General features: G+C 38.8%; 1 protein-coding gene across 3 annotated transcripts in view; it reads left to right on the forward strand.

Annotated features, from left to right (window-relative positions):
* The first annotated feature begins 7,231 nt into the window (after window positions 1-7,231).
* Window positions 7,232-19,272, forward strand: part of LOC129779300 (homeobox protein invected-like) — a 197,370-nt gene continuing 185,329 nt past the window's right edge. For all 3 annotated transcript variants that reach the window (XM_055786700.1, XM_055786702.1, XM_055786701.1), the window contains exon 1: window positions 7,232-9,334. In XM_055786700.1, coding sequence (XP_055642675.1) covers window positions 7,912-9,334 — 1,423 coding nt within the window. In that variant the 5' untranslated portion in view covers window positions 7,232-7,911. The remainder of the gene's footprint in view (window positions 9,335-19,272) is intronic.

The following is a 19,272-nucleotide window of genomic DNA, read 5'->3' on the forward strand; positions in this document are numbered from 1 at the left end:
ATATGTTTTATTTTCCATTTTTCGAAGCAGTGCTGAAACTTTTCATGGGGCTAGATCTGGCAAGTACGGGGTATTTTCGAGCACTGAAATGCCCTTATCGGCTAAAAATTGCTTCACCGACAGCGCGTTATGTGCAGGTGCGTTGTTGTTCGTGTTTTTCGTCACACATGATTTCCGACGCGCACTACAAACCACGTTCCATTCAAACCACCGCTGCTCGCAAACTACTATAGTGACAAAAACGTGTTTTCGTACGTTTAAAGCAGATACTTCAAGCTACCGAACGCACTATTCGTTTTTCCCCACACCCCTCTAGAGCGCCCTGCAGGCGCGCAGTCTCGTTATTTAATAGCCATACCTCGTAGGTTTGCTTGGTTAAAAGTACAGGTCGGACTCGATTATATACAGACTCGATTGTATATGATTCGATTATACTCCAATACCAATACTATACTATATACCAATTTTGGACTCGATTAGATACAGTTCAAAAAAAAATTTTTTTTTTCATTTCGAATATGACTTATATCAAGCAAAAACGTAACCTTTCAACGTTAAAGTGAAATTTAAGTGGCTATCATGTGTACAGTGGGAAAAAATCGTGATTTTTTAAGATTTTGCTTTGAATTTTCACCAGGAATTTTTTATATCGACATTGCAGTGAAATTAAGAAAGACAGAAGTTTGGTGTCAGAGAACAAATTGTAGGGCGGTTAGAGATCTTTAATTTAATTGATAGAATCAATCAAGTTTAATATGAATTTTCAAGATAAAATTCATAATAACACATCAAAAATTACAAACTCTTACGTTTTCACATCCGAAATGTTGTTTAAATCCACTAATTTAGATGTTCCACACCTTTATCTTGTACTAAATTTTCTCATTTTTCAAATGGAAATAACAGAATTATCTTCCGTAGCGTACTTTTTTAATGTACGGCCAGTTTGAGGCAACAGAGTCCGAAACAGAGAAAAAGTTCTGTGACTCTGTCGTTATTAAAATTCGAACATATGCGTTGAAGGATTTTTTTCGTCAAATATGATCGTCTATCACCCCCTGAGAGATTCTGGATAATTTTTTCATGTGAGAGAGGTGTTTTATGACTTTAAGGGGATGAATCAAAAATTAAATTCTTCTTTTTATATTCAATAAACGAAACACATATGAATAAAAAACGAATGAAAAAAATTGTTTTTGACTCGATTATATACAGGATTCGATTATATACAGTGAAAAGAAATCAGAGACTACATATAATCAAGTCCGCCCTGTACAAGCGAACAGGACTAATAATTGCAAAACTTGATCGATATCAAACGTCATTGGAAGAGATATATCTCGGATGGATTATTTAAACCATTTAGAGAAAATACTTATGGGTTAGATGTTCCGACATTACTGTAACGAGTTGAGAGTCAAATCATCTACCGGAAACCCCAAGCTGAGAACTATAATTGACCTTGTTCGACAACCGGTTTCCGGTAACAGTATCTCACTACACCATTGGTCGAGAAAACTGCGGGAAAACAATTATTTCGTAAAAAAAACCCTTTAAGTTTCGCATTTCAATCAATTTTCTCACTCGAAAGACTTCAAGGACGTGGCAGTGGAAAAAAAAATCACATACGTGACGCCAATGGCAATACTTTTTGGGTTCTAAATTCGAAACCAGGTCAATTGAGTCTCACTGCCAATCCTGCATAACCAGATGGAAAAGTTCCGATCGAAAATCGAGGACATCAGGAAGTTGAAAGCCAGTAATCCGTATGTATATTATATAACACAAAAACCCGGGCTGAACATGGCCAATAACCCAACTAAGTTCATGATATAAATTGTCCAATATGTAATATCATTTGAAAGTAGAAACAATCTAGTTTAATATAAATTTTTACGATGAAATTAATAATAACACATTAAAAATTAGTAACTTTTAAGTTTATCCCTTCCAAAATGTTATTAAAATGAACTAATTTAGATGTTCCACTACTATATCCTGTACTAAATTTTCCCATCTTTCAAATGAAAGCAACATAATTGTATTCCGTAGCGTACTTTGTAATGCAGAGCTAGTTTGAGGCATCAGAGTCCGAAACAAAAAAAAAGTTCAATAACTCTGTAATTGTTGAAATTTGAACATATGCGTAGAAGGATTTTTTTTTCATCAAATTTGATCGTCTATCGCTTCCTGAGAGAATTTTGATGAATTTTTTTTTTCATGTGAGGAAGGTGTTTTCTGACTTTAAGGGGATGAATCAAAAATCAAATTCCTCTTTTATATTCAAAAAACGAAAAATACATGCAAAAAAACCAATAAAAAATATTTTTTTTTATTATATACAGTGAAAACAAATCAAAAACTGTATAAAATCGAGTCCGCGCTGTACTTCTACCAAATAAACCTCTAATTAATTAATTGGAATAGTCTTATCCCAAATATTAGGCTGTCAAAAAAGTCCTGCGGTATTTCCGCGAGGTGTCGTTGTAAGCGCGTAGTTCTAGTTGTATTCATTGTATCGAGTCATACTATAGCTTGTTGGAAAGGTATTTTTGCGCACTATAATATAGTCCTTGGCAGTGTTTTGTTTGGTTAAGTCGTTCGTGAGTTATAGTGTCGCAAATATAGAGCAAAATAAAGAGAAAATCCGACATATTTTACAGTACTACTATGACAAAGGCAAAAATGCATCTCAAGCTGCCAATAAAATTTGTGCAGTTTATGGACCCGATACAGTTTCCATTTCCACCGCACAACGATGGTTTCAACGTTTTCGTTCTGGTGTAGAGGTCGTCGAAGATGCGCCACGCTCCGGAAGGTCTGTCGTCGAAAATTGCGACAAAATCGCTGAATTAGCCGAGTAAGACCGGCATAGTAGCAGCCGTAGCATCGGCCAAGAGCTGGGGATAAGTCATCAAACCGTTATTAACCATTTAAAGAAGCTTGGATTCACAAAGAAGCTCGATGTATGGGTGCCACACACGTTGACGCAAAAAAACATCTTTGACCGTATCGACGCATGTGAATCGCTGCTGAATCACAACAAAATCGACCCAAAGAGGCCATCTTTGATAAACAGAGGCCGCATTGTCTTCCATCAGGATAACGCCGGCCTCACACTTCTTTGGTGACGCGCCAGAAGCTCCGGGAGCTCGGATGGGAGGTTCTTTTGCATTCGCCATATAGTCCGGACCTTGCACCAAGTGACTACCACCTGTTTTTGTCCATGGCGAACGAGCTAGGTAGTCAGAAGTTAGCCACAAAAGAGGCCTGTGAAAATTGGCTATCCGAGTTTTTTGCCAATAAGGAAGCGAGCTTCTATAACAGGGGTATTATGAAGTTAGCATCTCGTTGGGAACAAGTCATCGAACAAAACGGCGCATTTTGACTTAAAACAGATGATTGTAACTAATTTTATGAACAAATGAAAATTAAAAAAAAAATACCGCAGGACTGTTTTTGACAGCCTAATATTATATCTTTTCTTGCAGGAAAGGACAAATTAGCCTATGCCATAACATTCAGACATGCCAAAAGGGTCCTTATAATCTCCTTATTCTCCTAGACAAAAACTGTCTTAGACAAAGTTGTTGCTCGTGATAGAGCGCTCGTTCTTATGTTGTCAAAAATAGGGTGATCAAAATTATCGATGTAATAAAAAAATATAACTTTCTTATTTTTATAGATAGAGGTAAACATAGTTCGACAATGTTGTAGCTACAATTATTCGAGACATCTTTGTAGAACAAAGTTTTTCTCTATCTCTTGAAATAACCAATATAGCGTTTTTTTTCTTAGTTACGTTTGGGTCACCATGAAAAAAACGGTTTTTTTGCTCTAACTTTTATGTTTCAAATTTTACATGCAGACTGTCTTCGAAAGACTGTTAGAGCTTACTAATACAAACATTTTTCGACGCAGAACTTGTCAATATCTCAACTTTACTCAAAGTTATTGATATTTCTTCCCAAAAATATGCTCTTTTCATTTTTTTGTCATTATTTCTGGGGCAACCATAAAAAATGTTTGTTGGCGGAATTTAAAAGAACAGATTTCACTCTATATGATATGTTGTTTTCAAAACAATGTTATTTATTGTATTTGAGTAAATTAAAATTGAAATCATGAGTTTTTGGATGAAAACCCATCAATAACTTTGAACAGGATTAAGATATTGACGTGTTCTGCATCGCAAAATGTTGGTGTTGATAAGCTCTAAAAGTCGTACGAAAACCATTTTGATGTAGAATTTTAAATATAAAAGTTAGAGTTAAAAAAATCCTAATGTAACTCAGATAGAAGGCGCTAAAACAACTTTGTGGGAGATATTTATTGTCAAAAACTGTTTTAGATAAAGTTATAACATATGATAGAGCGCTCATTTTTATGTTATCAAAAATAGGTTGACCAAAATTGTCGATGAAATGAGAAATCTAACTTTCTTTCTTATAGATAGAGATAAACATAGCTCAACAATGCTGTAGCCCCAGTTATTTTAAACAACTTTGTACAACAAAGCTTTTTTCTATCTTTTAAAATAATCGATTTAACGCTTTTTCCTAAGTTGCATTAGGGTGACCATGTAAAAACAAGTTTTTTCTGCTTTAACTTTTATATTTCAAATTCTACATCAAAACTGTCTTCGTACGACTTTTAGAGTTTATTGATACCAACATTTTGCTAAACAGAACTTGTCTATATCTCAATCCTACTCAAAGTTATTTATAGTGTTTTACCCAGAAACTCATGATTTCAATTTCAATTTACTCAAACACAAAAAAAAAATTTTTTTTTGAAAATCATACATCATGAAGAGTGAAATATGCTCTTTCAAATGCAACCAACAAACTTTGTTTACGTTTGCCCCAGAAAGAATGACAAACAAATGAAAAGAGCATGTTTTTTGGGAAGAAATATCAATAACTTTGAGTAGAGTTGAGATATTGACAAGTTCTGCGTCGAAAAATGTTTGTATTAGTAAGCTCTAAAAGTCTTTCGAAGACAGTCTGCATGTAAAATTTGAAACATAAAAGGTAGAGCAAAAAAAAAAAACGTTTTTTTCATGATGACCCTTACGTAACTTAGAAAAAAAAGGCGCTATATCGGTTATTTCAAGAGATAGAGAAAAGCTTTGTTCTATAAAGATGTCTCAAATAACAAATAACAACATTGTCGAACTATGTTTACCTCTATCGATAAAGATAAGAAAGTTAGTGCTTTTATTTCATCGACAATTTTGGTCACCCTATTTTTGACAAAATAAAAGCGAGCGTTTTATCATGAGTAACAACTTTGTCTAAGACAATTTTTGTCTAGAGAGTAACTGTCGAGCTCTAAATGCTAATTTTCACTTAAATGCATCTCCTGGACTAATGTGCAATGTATGAATGTATCTTATCGAAATTCTAACTGTTTGCTTGAAACCGACGAGCGAATACACTGCATATTGTAACAGGACTGAAGTTTTCACCCGAATTGCTTTCGATATCAACATTTAACATTTATTCCAGTTGCACACTCAACAGCGATGGAGTCATGCATGGGTATAATTACTATTGGCCGAAAACGCAAATATCGAAAAAAAAACTGTATTTTTCATAGGCGAGAAGAGATTCAACAGCTCAATTATTATTGAATTTATCCTCTCTGGAGTCTGGAAACAAACTGACAACTTATCAAATTCATGCGACAAACATTTAGACGCGCCGAAAGAGTGCTAATAATCCAACGGTGTCAATAAATTCAAAATAATCGAAGTAACGGTGGTTTATTTCGTCACTCGAAGCTCTCTAGTCTCGAGCCTCGACGCTATGAAGAAATCGGACAGATCGTTGTGACCGAAAAATTTGAGAAGATATAATTTAGAGCAGTTAAGACCTGGTTAATATGAGCCAAAAAGCAGTATCGTTTCTCGAAGACTGAATGTCATCCCATGGAATACACTAAGTTATCATCCAATGATATTTGATAACTTGGTGTGTTCGGAGTTTTCCCATGCATTGTACGATGCAATCGTCGTAAATACAAATTGCATTCTCTGAAAATTCTGCACCTAAATAAAAATATCTCTAAAACATCCCGAATCATTTAGCCAAAAAAAACGACAGCACTTTTCGAAATTGAATCGTGAAACCGGTCCTTGTTCAGCCGCTCCCGTCCACATTCTATCCAGTTTTCCCCCTCAGGAATCGAGCATCAAATCTCAATCATAATCATCACCATCATTATCATTATCATCATCGACATCAGCACCGCACCGCACCGCGCCCCGCGCTGCACGAGCACCATGTGCGGCAGGGAGGAACAACATGAAACATTCACTCGACGTAACATAACATCATGGTGAGAGCGAGTGAGCGAGCGTAAAGTGGTTCCTCGACACACGATAAAGCCCTTCTGCATTGGCGCGGTGTGGTGGTCCAGAGTGGCACAAGGGAAGAATTACGGACACCGATCAGCAGAGAGCAAAAGGGAACAACCATATAACATAAATGCTTCATAATATTTGTATAAACAGAGAAACATTTTCATTTCGTCCCTTTTGTCGAGCGTGCCACCCGCCACCCCACTCTCGCCCGGCACACCATATAAAAGCTTCATCGGAATGAGAATCATCCAAGCTGGCGGTGAATTCCAGTTGGAATCACCGGTCCAAGGAGAATGAGAAATTGAGGGGGGAAAAGCTTATTAGGTTTCCCATCTCCCAATCTGCAGGCAGGCGGTGATGGAGTGGGTTTATGCTCTCGTTTCGGTGTGAAAGAGTGGCTGAAATTCGACTCGGTGGCGGTTGGAAAGGGACCGAAGATCGCGCTAATTGCATATGTATTTATGCTTATCGTACGCTTTGCTTTATGGCGAAAAAATGTTAAGATTGTGCGCTTTGCTTCCCACATTGCAGCCCTCAGTGTGAGTGCGACGTGATTTTTAACGTCTAATAAGATAAATGCGCGATGGCTTCGATGTGTTGGTTATATTCCCTTTTTGTTTCCCTTTTGCTGTTGCCTTACTCGCGTTAGCACACATCTTTGTGTGCCGTGTTTCGCCACACGAATACTGCGATCGGCCGGAGAGCAAGTTTGTGGCCAATCGGGGCGAAGCCACGCCTGCTGGGATCCCCACTGAAAAGCGGTTTGGTGTAGTTCACGGCACGGTGCTCAATACAGACGCACCGGGTGCTGCAACGCCTACCACTTGAGGACGGCTGTTGGGGGCCTCAGTTGGTCTACGTGTACCGTGATGGAACGACCGTTTCCGTTGCTCACTTCAGTAGTCAAGTGTTGCCGGGTATAATCTCTGTGCACCCTCTCCCCTTCTTTTTGGGTGCCCCTTTGCCGTTCCCCAATCGCTTGTCTGACCTAAGTGATGAACTAAAGCGACCGGCCGAAGGGTGTGTTCGTGTTGCGAGACGTGTGTGCGTAACGTGCGGGGGTAAATAGTACCAGCAGTAACAGCACTAGTTGTTTTTTTTTCTCTCTATATTTTGGTTGGTTTCGTTTTTGAGTGTGTCACATGCAACCCCCGGGTCGTAATCTGTACTGTATTGTTGTCCGCAGACACGCGAGTAACACTACGCGCTGCTCCCGTGACACGGTGCGAATTTAATTACCGATAATCCTTTCGAGTTGCAATTGCTCCGTGGTGGACGCCCGTCGAGTAGACTGCGGGACTGTTTCTGGCTCCTGTTGGAACAGGAAGACTTGGTCAGGCGTGATGTGCTTGTATCGCGTGGTGGCAATTGAGTTCCAATTGGAAGAAATGTGATTTTGGTGGGACAAAGTTCCGGAGTTCGGTGTGCGATAGGACAGACAAGTGGCAGCAAGAATAAGTGCAATTTTTTCGTAGCGACGGGTTAATTTCGGATTGGGCAGCTTCCGTGGTGGTGTGTTTTGTGTGGTAGCAGTATGCAGTAAAATGGCTACAATTATGTCACACAATTTGCCGCTGATACCGTTGCCTCTGAAGGCTACGACCGCAGCTGCCCTGGCGAAAACTACTGCCGGGCTGATGATGTCCGGATTGCTGGTGAAGCATCCGGTTGAGGATGTTTTTGGGCATGGACCGTCCATTGGGCTGGCACCGACGGATCGGAGCAGTCCGGATATGGCGAGCGAGGCCCGATCAAGTCCCGAATCGTTGATGATGCAGCAGCGCGAGCGGGAGGATGATCGGATGAGTTGTTGCAGCGAGGACAGCGAACTATCGGTGGGTCAGGAGGGGCTCGATGAGAACGATAAAACTATGAACAGTGACGAGAAGTTAAGTGTGGCAAGTACTTGCTCTAGGCTGGGAGGTGCGATGGACGTGGAGAAGATGATTGATCGACAAAGTGTGGGTGACGAAATGAGTAACGATTCTTCTCGGTACTCAAGCTCGAAGGAACCGTCGGAAGATTTTCTGAAAATTCCGGTGATGCGCCCTAGTCCCACCCGATTGCACGAGGAGTTCCTAAGAAATTCGCAGCTGTACGCAGAGGAGCTGATGCGGCAGCAGATGCAGATCGTGGCAGCAGCGAGAGGATTAAATCTAAGCCCAAAACCGCTGGATCCAACGCTTGGATTGGTCTCGAGACTGCAGGAAGCTCGAAGTCCCGGCAGAATAGGCTTCACGGAGGAGCAGAAACTTGGATTTCGACCGCACATTCGGGGGGTTGGGGAATTCTACCAAGACCCTAACCGATGGTCGGATGAGCGGAGTGTTCGTTCACCGCCAGAGTCGTCCTCCTTCCGAGGCATTCACTCCCACTTGAGTGCCATTTCGCAAATAACGCAGAACCTTAACAGCGACCTCAGTAAGCTAACTTCCCCGTCCAGTCTGTCCAGTGTTGCCTCGCGCGAGAGCTCTCAATCACCTCCCCAAGCTCAAGCACACTTGCTGCAGCTTAACAACAACATTGCGCTTAACGATCAGAATCTCAAGTTCAGCATCGACAATATCCTGAAGGCGGACTTTGGCCGTCGGATAACCGAACCGTTGAAGCGGAGTGGCAAAAGCTATGCGAAAAAGCCGTCGGTGACGGTGGAGAAGTCAAACGCGGCGATAGATTTGACCGCCGCGGAAAAACTAGTTGTGACTAATGGCACCTATGCGAACAATGGTTCCAATGGGTCCAGTGTTGCCAGCCGAAGTTATAACAGCAGTAGTTCTAGTGCTAGTGGAAGTGAAATTGAAATCCCTGCATCTCCCCAGCCTCCGAGCAAACCGAGTGAAGGAGGAGGTAGTGGTGGTGGTGGTGGTGGTGGCGGCGGCAGCGGAAGCAGCAGTGGAGGAAGCGGTGGCCCGATGGTGTGGCCGGCCTGGGTCTACTGTACCCGCTACAGCGATCGTCCTAGTTCAGGTGAGTTGCAACCCGGGTGGAACATTCCAAAGACAGCAGACGCGCGTCCCGCTTTCGATTCTGTGAATCGAAAATGAAACCGGAACTTGAAGAAGGCAATGAGGGAACGAGCGAAAATTCCCCTACGCTGTGGTTATTTCCCTACCGCGGATTGAGAGTGGTGGAACAAGGGGGGGAACATTGACCGACGATTAGTGTGAGGTACATGACGACGTGATAATGAGAATGAAAACCTGAACAAACCTCGCGTCGTTGACTCGAAGAAAATCATCTTCATGAGACAACAAACAAACTCTGCTAATGGACAGTCGCGGTTCGCAGCGGTTGTTGTGTCGTTTGGAGTTGTGCTTTCACGCTGACGGTTCCGCGGCCTTCGAGGCTCGCGAGGGGTAATAAAAATGACGTCTCAGGTTACAGCAATTACTTCACTCGTTACCGAGACGCCGCGCGCGTTCGTTTACCTGTCGACGAAAACTAAGCAATTTCCACCATGTAATCCCAGACCGGGATGATTGGTGCCCTAGACTTACTGCCCATTGTGGTACATCCCCTCGCTCAGTAGTCGGAAAGCCTTCATATCGGGAAGAAATTAATAGCTCCTATGAGATGCTTTCTAGATGCATGGTGTTTTCGGCAAAGTTAATCGTAAGGCGCGATTTATCCATCCGACTTGGTATATAGATATAGGTATTGGTATATAGATATGATACTAGAATAATTTTTAAATTTTGTTTCCCTTTAATTTTATATGTGCCGTTTTGTTTCACAATTTTCGTCATCTTTCACGCAGCTGAAAAATTCTATCCTCCCAGAATATGTTTGCTTTCTCGTCGAAAACTGTTCGAGGTATTTTTTATGTTGTCTGTACACCCAAAGTTAATTTTTAGCACATGTTATGGCATCCTGATTTATTACATTAAATGAGCTGAAAAATAACAGAAAATGTTCTACTTCCCAATACGTGTATATCATTTGTATAATATATATGCTAGAGCCAATATGAGCGAGCGAAACAGGAGACACATTTAAATGAAAGCATATGAAGGCTTTTCGTATAGTTTGCCAAATACACGGCCCAGACAGAGAAAGATATATTCTCGTTCATGTTCTTCTTCATCCTCTTAGAAAACACTTTCCAACTTCATTTTATGATGAGCTGTAATATTATCACGCTTCTATATAACAGCGCTGGCAGCTATATGGATAGCGTGGTCGTGCGAAATAGCTTTGCATTCCAGCCGGCCTTGGTTCGATCCCCATTGACGTCGTATGGACTTTTTTCGGGCACAATCCCAAATGAAATGAGAAAAGAAAGTAGAAAAAGATGTCTGCTCGCATACATACAATCCAGCTTTTAAAACAGCTCATTTATTGCGCATTTGGCTCTCCAGCACACGAAACGGCACCATTTCTGCCAAAGATGAAATGTTTTCAGCCAACGCTAGTTTGGGTGCAGAGTCTACATAAGTTCTTGCCATTAAGTGAATTTTGCAAGGAGCTGAACCTGTGATATCCAGTTAGTTTAGCTGATGGGATAGCACATCAGAAACATTCGTTGGGATTATGAAGCGAGTCGTTTCATAAACGCAATGAAGATGCAATCCTTTTAAGATTTTTTTGACCAAATTGTGTGGCACTGTCACAATTCACTTCTTCTGAAAGCGACTGACTTGGATGATCTTCTTGTGATTCGAGAATAATGAATGGATTCAGCTTCGAGATCAATTGCGATTTCTAAGCAAGCACTCATATTTGTAATTTTTTTTTATTTCAATGGTTGGCAATAGTTTGAAGAAAATTTTGAAATATTGAAACAAGTTTTTGGGTCAATAAGTGACCAGCATTTTCCATACACCTTTTATCTTTCGACTGAAGTGATTGCCATACAAATTTGTACAACCAACAAAGAGATATTAACGCTCGAAACTTTGCAGCTTTGCAGAGGCACTCTTTACCAGACGGCATGCAAATCGACGCGGTTTCTCACACCGAACAAAATTGCACCATACTGTGCGATATCTCTCATTCATTCTTCCGAGTAAAATCGAGCAAAACCTCTGCGTGTGACATCAACATTGAGAAAAACTGGAGCCAGACGACTTGAATGGTGATGATGATGATGATGATGATGTTTTGAATTTTAGAAGCTTTAAAATTCATCAGTTCATTCGCCTCTAGCATTGAAAAGACCAATTTGGGAAACTAAACTAAACACTCGGCCTTGAAAAAGGTAATTTCGAAAGCCTCACTGCCGTCTGGTCGCTAGCTGGATGACTGATGAATTGTGAATACTGTAATTTGGAATTGAGAATAGCTTGTTCATACCAGTCCGGTGCTATGATTGATGTTAAGATCGTTAGGAAAATCCATAGCAGAACTGTCAGTGGGGAACCCAGTTCAGAAGAAAACAAATGGAAAATGTCAGTGGGTGACTCGATATGTTGGGTTCGGTCAGTTCAATAGGGTTTCAATTTGGACGTCACCTACGAGGTTTAAATTCAATGAATAGAATACGGGGGAACTGAGATTGCAATATTTTCTCTATCCACATTGTTCGAAGAGCGAATGCTGCATTTGCATTTCGAGCGACCGATTTTCGCTCGTATGATTATCAGTAATATTCAAATATCGTACCTCGCTGATACATACTCATCCACGGTTCACAATAGGAAGATGTTAATTCTTCTAATTTTCCTTAATTTAAATAATTTATAGGTTAGGGAACCGTAATGTATAACCTGCCAAAAAAATAGAGAATTTCCGATTCGATTAGAATGCAAACCATCGAAATCCGTTCAGAGATAAAATAAATATTGGCGGTAAAACTATTTCATAAAAAAGTGTTCTGATTTGGAACCATTACTGAAAGACGTAATCTTATGTCAAAAATTAGATAATGATTTCATATTCATATTTTTATATCAATATTTTAATTTTAATTTTGCTAAAATGTCGACAATAATCGGATTGCTACACATACAAAATGGTAACGGGACAGGCGGGCTAACCATAAAAGCCCAATGGGCCGCAGGTTGAGTATAGCTGTTCTAGAGTGATTGAAAAAAAAAACTTGTAGAATTTTCCAATCCAATTCGCGAAATTTTAAAAATTTATTTCTAATATTGTTAGGCGAAAATCATATTGGATTTGTAGTTGGAATAAATGCACTTATCTACATATAAAACAAGGTTTTTCTCACATACGTATAACACATCATCACAGGAGAACGGTTGATCGAGTTTGTGTCGTCTATATATCGTTGAGTTTGTGTTCACCTGAATTAGAATGATAGGATACTTTGGAGGATTTTTGAAATAAATGATGAATGGAAAATTCGAAAAAAACTATGCATATCTTATACTACATGGGATGAAAAGTCCCGGGATTTTTACTGAAAACAATCGTTTTTTGGGCATAGCTGAATTTATTCTTCAAAATAGTTTCCTTCCAGGGCTTGGTATAGCGAGTTTCCAACATTTCGATTCCCTTTCTGTACTACGAAACGTCTTAGTCTTCGAAATATGCCCCAGCGCCACTCTGCAGATTGCCTATTGGACTCAGGAGTGTGGTAATGGATCCACGTTTCATCCATTGTCACAAAACGTCGAAAGAAGTCCACTCGATTACGCTTCAACAACGCATGAATCATCAACGCGCCGCTGTTTTTGGTCGACAGTCAGCAAACGCGGCACCCATCGCGCGCATAGCTTTTTCATGTCTAAAATGTCGTGCAAAATGTATCTTTGTACGGTTTATTTGAAATACCTCAGCTAACTCGCGTATCTTCACTTCACAATCGTTTAATACGAGTCTATGCGACTGGTTTTACGATTTCTGGATTCGAAGACTATTTTGGCCTTGCAGAGCGAGGTGCATCTGCAGTGTTTGTACGGCCCATTTTAAATTCACGAAACCACCGATAAACCGTTGTTCTCGAAGAAGCAGAAGTGGAATAGCATTTCGTCAACCACTGCATTGATTGTTCAGGAGTTTTTCCCATGTTCCCATGTAAAACAAGGATATTGAAAATAGAAAGGGAAAATTCGAACAAAGAGGTACGCATATGTATGTTTCGCAGTGAAAATTATCATTCAGATTAATTTTACAGATCTGAAGATAGCATACAACCTCTCTTGAAATATATTCGTTATTTTTACCAACCAAAATATTCTGTAGGAACAATAATTTTATGAACAACGTTTGCCGGGTCAGCTATTTCAGAATAAACATATTAAATGAAAATTTACTTTAACGTGAACATTTACTACTTGTTTGAAGCATTGAAAAAACATCAAATAATAATTTTCATGCAGAATGTAACGATTCGAAATTGTCTTCGGGGGTGCTAATCTGATAGAATATCATTTCTTCACGCCAAATTCAATCTTTCATAAATGTCGACAGTGCAAAATGTAAATTGTTTTTGTAAACATGCTCCGGACTATCTTCTGACCGATGAGTGATCAGATAAGGGAATAAGCATGAGATTCTGTTATTCTCACTACTTTCCATCCACTTTTCCAACATTTGAACTGCAGGAAACTACACCTAAGTCTTATTTTCCTTCCAAGAGGACATATTTCGCAATGATTCTGTGGAGGTTTGAGAGCGGAAGTCGGTGGAAGTTTTTTTTAAAACCATATCTAATGGTTGAATTTTGATGTCAGCATTTTTAATTTAATTGCAAATTCAACTTCCCCGTTTCTTAAGAGTATCATTACAACCAAGTCACTTTTATATTAAAAAATTCTCTACTGATCGTGATAATTGCATTCCATTTCAGTTGATTTGATGACACACAAGCTTTGACTTTTAAAAAGGAGTTGAAATCCTTTTGAAATTTCACAAAAACCCTCGCATGTAACAATTTTGGCAGAAGTTAAATGTTTAGCCGCTTCCGTTAGTAGTTGTGATGCTTCATCTAGCTTACCAATACTTGCTAAATATAGTTTTAGGCATATATAAACATGTTCGAGTGTATTGGACATGAAAAAAAAAATAAAAATTGAGTTTTGTCTACGGCTCAACGCACTGTGCGATGCTGCATTCTATAAACCGAACGAAATTGACTTCTGAACAAAATTGTGTCTGAAAGCGATTTCATATCTACATAAATAAAAATGGAAGGCCAAATGTGTTGGTAAGCGGGCAGCCCGAGGAAGGGATGGTCCGATTTGATGCACTTTGATGCATTCGTCTCTTCCCGTTGATCAATATAGCGGAGAGAAAAATCGGAATTTTTTTGGAAATCTCTGAAGGAAAATTCGGAAAAATGAATTTAAGCGTTTTAGTCCATTTGATGTTTGCGCTAATGAAATCGGTCTCTGTTCGCAAGTGGAAAAGGATTTTCAAGTAAAGTAACGCACTCCTATATCTTCTGTCTATATAAATAAAAATGAAGGCCAAATGTGTTGGTAAGCGGAAAACCCGAGGAAGGGATGGTCCGATTTTGAGCTGTCTTTATTTTGTTGTATTCGTTTCTTCCCGTAGATCAATGTTATGTTATGGTTAAAATTTTGAAATTTTATCAAACACTAGCTAACCCGGCAAACTTCGTCCCGCCCATTTACTTGATTAATTCTCGAGTAATGCAGAAATTTGTGTTTTATTTGTATGGCAGCCACCCCTAAGAGAGGGGGGAGGGGTATCTAACCACCATAGAAACATTCATTGCACCCTAAAGTTTCCATATGCCTAATTTGGTTTAATTTGCTTGATTAATTCTCGGGTAATGCAAAAATTTGTGTTTCATTTGTACGGCAGCCCCCTCTAAGAGAGGGGGAAGGAGTATCTTAACACCATAGAAACATTTATTGCATCCTAAAACCTCCACATGCCAAATTTGGTTTCATTTGCTTGATTAATTCTCGAGTAATGCAGAAATTTGTGTTTCATTTGTATGGCAGCCCCCCCTTTGAGTAGGGGAAGGACTGTCTAACCATAATAGAAATATTCATTGCACCCTAAAACTTTCACATGCCAACTTTGGTTTCGTTTGATTGATTAATTTCCGAGTAATGCAAAAAATTGTGTTTCATTTGTATGGCAGCCCCCTCTAAGAGAGGGGGAAGGAGTATCTTATCACCATAGAAACATTTGGTGCATCCTAAAACCTCCACATGCCAAATTTGGTTTCATTTGCTTGATTAATTCTCGAGTAATGCAGAAATTTGTGTTTCATTTGTATGGCAGCCCCCCCCTTTGAGTGGGGGAAGGACTGTCTAACCATCATAGAAACATTTATTGCACCCTAAAACTTTCACATGCCAACTTTGGTTTCGTTTGCTTGGTTAATTTCCGAGTAATGCAGAAATTTGTGTTTCATTTGTATGGCAGCCCCCCCTTAGAGAGGGGAGAGGGGTCTCAAATTATCACGAAAACCTTCCCCGGCCCCCAAAAACCCCTACATACCAATTTTCATGTCGATCGGTTCAGTAGTTTCCGAGTCTATAAGAATCAGACAGACAGACAGACATCACTCCATTTATATATATATATATATATATATATATATATATATATATATATATATATATATATATAATGAATGGAATATATATATAGATGTATATAGATGTATTCCATGTAAGGGAGAAACATATTATTTGCAAGTGAATCAAGAATCTTGAGCGAAAATTGCGAGTTCTTCGATTGAACCCACGAGCGTTCGCTTAGTAAGAAAACGTGATTGTTTGAAAGAGTTCATATCAAAAAATAATTTTGGGCAAGACGAAGTTCCGATCATTCTCCCCAATTGTTTTTCTACAGCTCTTAGATACTCTTCAGCAAAGTCGTGTAATGGTATTATTACCGAAAAAACGACTGCGACTACGACTGGGTATATGTACTTGGCCCATTCTGACTGAACCAAAAAATATTTTTCAGAGATTTGATTGAACAATTTGCTCATGGAATAATATCATTTACTCAGTAGAATTTCCCTCACTAAACCTCTACAATAAAACAAGCCATAATGCTTGAAAGAGTATGTTACTCACCAAAAATAATCAATTACGAGTACAGTTCTTGATATTCTAAAAAAATAATTTTCTTCGACAAATGGGTTAGCGTGATTTTGAAACAGAGTACGTGCAGTCAATGAAAGAACACGATTGGAAATTAATTCGATCATAGAAAGTTTAGTAAAAACATTTTTTTATACTCTGATACTTGGCCCACTCTGTCTGAACAAGATATAATAATATATTCGATCAACTTTTGAATAACTATTGTCTGAAAAACGAATGCATTGTGTTTCAATATGAGTTAATTTCCGTGTTCATTGGAGGACAAAGGAAAGAATCTTCTGATGTGCAGAAATCCAACATTTTATTTGAAATTTCTTCCTTTTTCTGGATGTCAAAAAACACGGTTTGCTCTAGTCGCTATGGTCATATGCACTTGGTCCACTCTGACTGCATACTATTAGGGGCTGTCCACATACCACGTGGACAGAAAAAGCACGATTTTAGACACCCCTCCCCTCCGTGGACAAGCGTGGACATTTCCTATATCCCTTCCCCTGTTGTCGAAGTAGACATTTCTCGATTTTTTTTGAATAACAATCGGGATGCTATGCTATGTTTAAACATTGATATAAAAGTTTATGAATAGTTTGTTAATAGTAATAGAACTCATTATATCAAATTATATCAAATCGTCACTTGTGAATTTTATCTCGGAGATTTTTTAGCATAAACTGACGTAAACTGGCTTAGCTGCTTAAGTTTTGGAGAAAATCAAACAATGAAACAAGGCCTCAGTGGTATAAAAAATCGATATCATCACGTTGTTTAAAATATTAATTGGTTGTGTGGTGTTATGTAGTTTTGATTTGATCAACACCTATATTGCTCAAACTAATAGACGTTAGTCAGTGCCTAAAATAATGAAATTTTTCGTCATCCTTCACGCAACTTTAAAATTCCATCATCGCAGAACTTCTTTGTTTTTTTTTGTCAAAAGACTGCGCAACGTGCTTTTTATGATTGTCCTTTAATTACTTTTTCCACCGGCCTGAACAAATGGTAATCTAAAGATGCAATACAGTAGAACCCCGATTATCCGCGGAATAGTCTGGCTAGCTACCCACGTATAACGAAAATCGCGGATAACGCAATAAAGGACTAAACATGAAAAAAAATATATTCTAGCATGAAAACTATGTTTTATCAATACAGAAATCATTAAATCCATCTACAAGGTCGTGTACACCAGTGGACAGATAATGTGAAAACCATGACCTAAACAAAAGTGCATGAGCCTTTCACTCACTGCCAAATTCCGGGAAGGCCTATAAATATACTACGGAACTCGCTGTCGCTCGCGGATCCACTGTTTTTGAAACAAAGAATGACTTTCTCTTGGTGTAGACAGGATTTGAGGATAGCTAAAGTAGGTCATTTGGCTGGCTCAAAAATTTTGTTTCACTCAACATTGTTGTGAATGCTTCGATTTTGCATCACCAGCCACGATCGAAAAAACGAAATACGACCCATTAAATGTTTTCTGCTAAAATATTTTTATTTCGTGTCTGCACTAGGATTGAGCGATTCCGGATCGATTTTTAGAAGCTCGATCTGATTCTGATTTCAAATTTTTTTAATCGATCTTTTGTACTCGAGAAAATCGAAAGCATCGATTTTTTTGCTTTCAATTTTTTCGATCTTTGTAAAACGTTTAATAGATTTTTTTTCAGTATACATCGATTTTAATATCACCAAAGGCCACCTAACAATTTTTTTCAACATAATGTCAACATTTAAATCGCTTCCTCTACGATTTAATTTCGTACAAATGCTGATAGAGACTAGATGTTGACATCAATTCCATGTGAAAGGTTGGTTTTGAGAACTGATGCCAAAATGTAGAATCGGCTTCGACTGCATGACAGACGTATGGCACGTTTGGCTTTTATGGGATCGTTGCTTATTTGATAAAACGACTCCCTGACGGCACAAGATGAATACCCCTGAAAATATTTTTTTCTGAACTTTAAAATTTGTTATGTCCTTAATGCTGAGGATCAAAACAAAATGCTTTTGATGTTTGAATAGAAATATAAAATTTGTATTCCCTGTTTAAAGGACAGTAACACTCCTATAGAATAATCAGAGAAATTGGGAAAAAAGCTTTTGATTTTTCGAAGATCGATTCGTTGGTACCGATATAATCAGTGGATCGATCCCTACGCCGTTTAGAAAATCGATTCGACAAGATCTATCTATTTTTGTAAAGATCGCCCAACCCTAGATTGCACCTCATTTTTAGTTCATTAACGCGTTATCCGCGATTTCCGTTATTCGCTGTGACCTTCCCAAACTATTTCACGGATAATCGGGGTTCTACTGTATCTGTAATGGAGCTGCTAATTCATATGTCGTGTACTGAGGATTATTCTTGATCAGCGTCTCTATTTGATTATCATTAGTGACGGTATGAACTTGCTGGGCAACCCAATAGAAGCGTATTCCAGAACGAAGAAGAGATGTTAAGAACACTTTCGAGAGATACAGTGCGTGTATCCATAAAAGAATTTGTTATTATTTTATTTTCGCGAAGCCTTGGAAGTTTTCGAAAGATGGAAGCGAAACGGTTTCAAGAGCGGAAGTTGAACCAAAAACACCATCTAGGAAAACAATGTCGTATATTTTTAATATTACAACATTCTAGCATTGACGATGTCTTCAATCTGTCATTTCAGCATTGTGTTCTCAAACTAATAAAAATACATCGGATATGAAAAAATTTGAATTTTTTCAGACAACTCAACCTCGATAAACACCGATAAATTTCTCGGAAATGCAGAATAAATTTCATTCATTGTTAAAACAGATGTAATTTTTTTTTCAAATTATGTATTTAACGTGTCCACGTGGACATTATCTATACCCCCTCCCCCCTCATCGTGGGCATGCGTAGACATTTCCGTAACCACT

Source organism: Toxorhynchites rutilus, chromosome 3 (genome assembly GCF_029784135.1).
Source record: "Toxorhynchites rutilus septentrionalis strain SRP chromosome 3, ASM2978413v1, whole genome shotgun sequence".
Taxonomy (NCBI): Eukaryota; Metazoa; Arthropoda; class Insecta; order Diptera; family Culicidae; genus Toxorhynchites; species Toxorhynchites rutilus.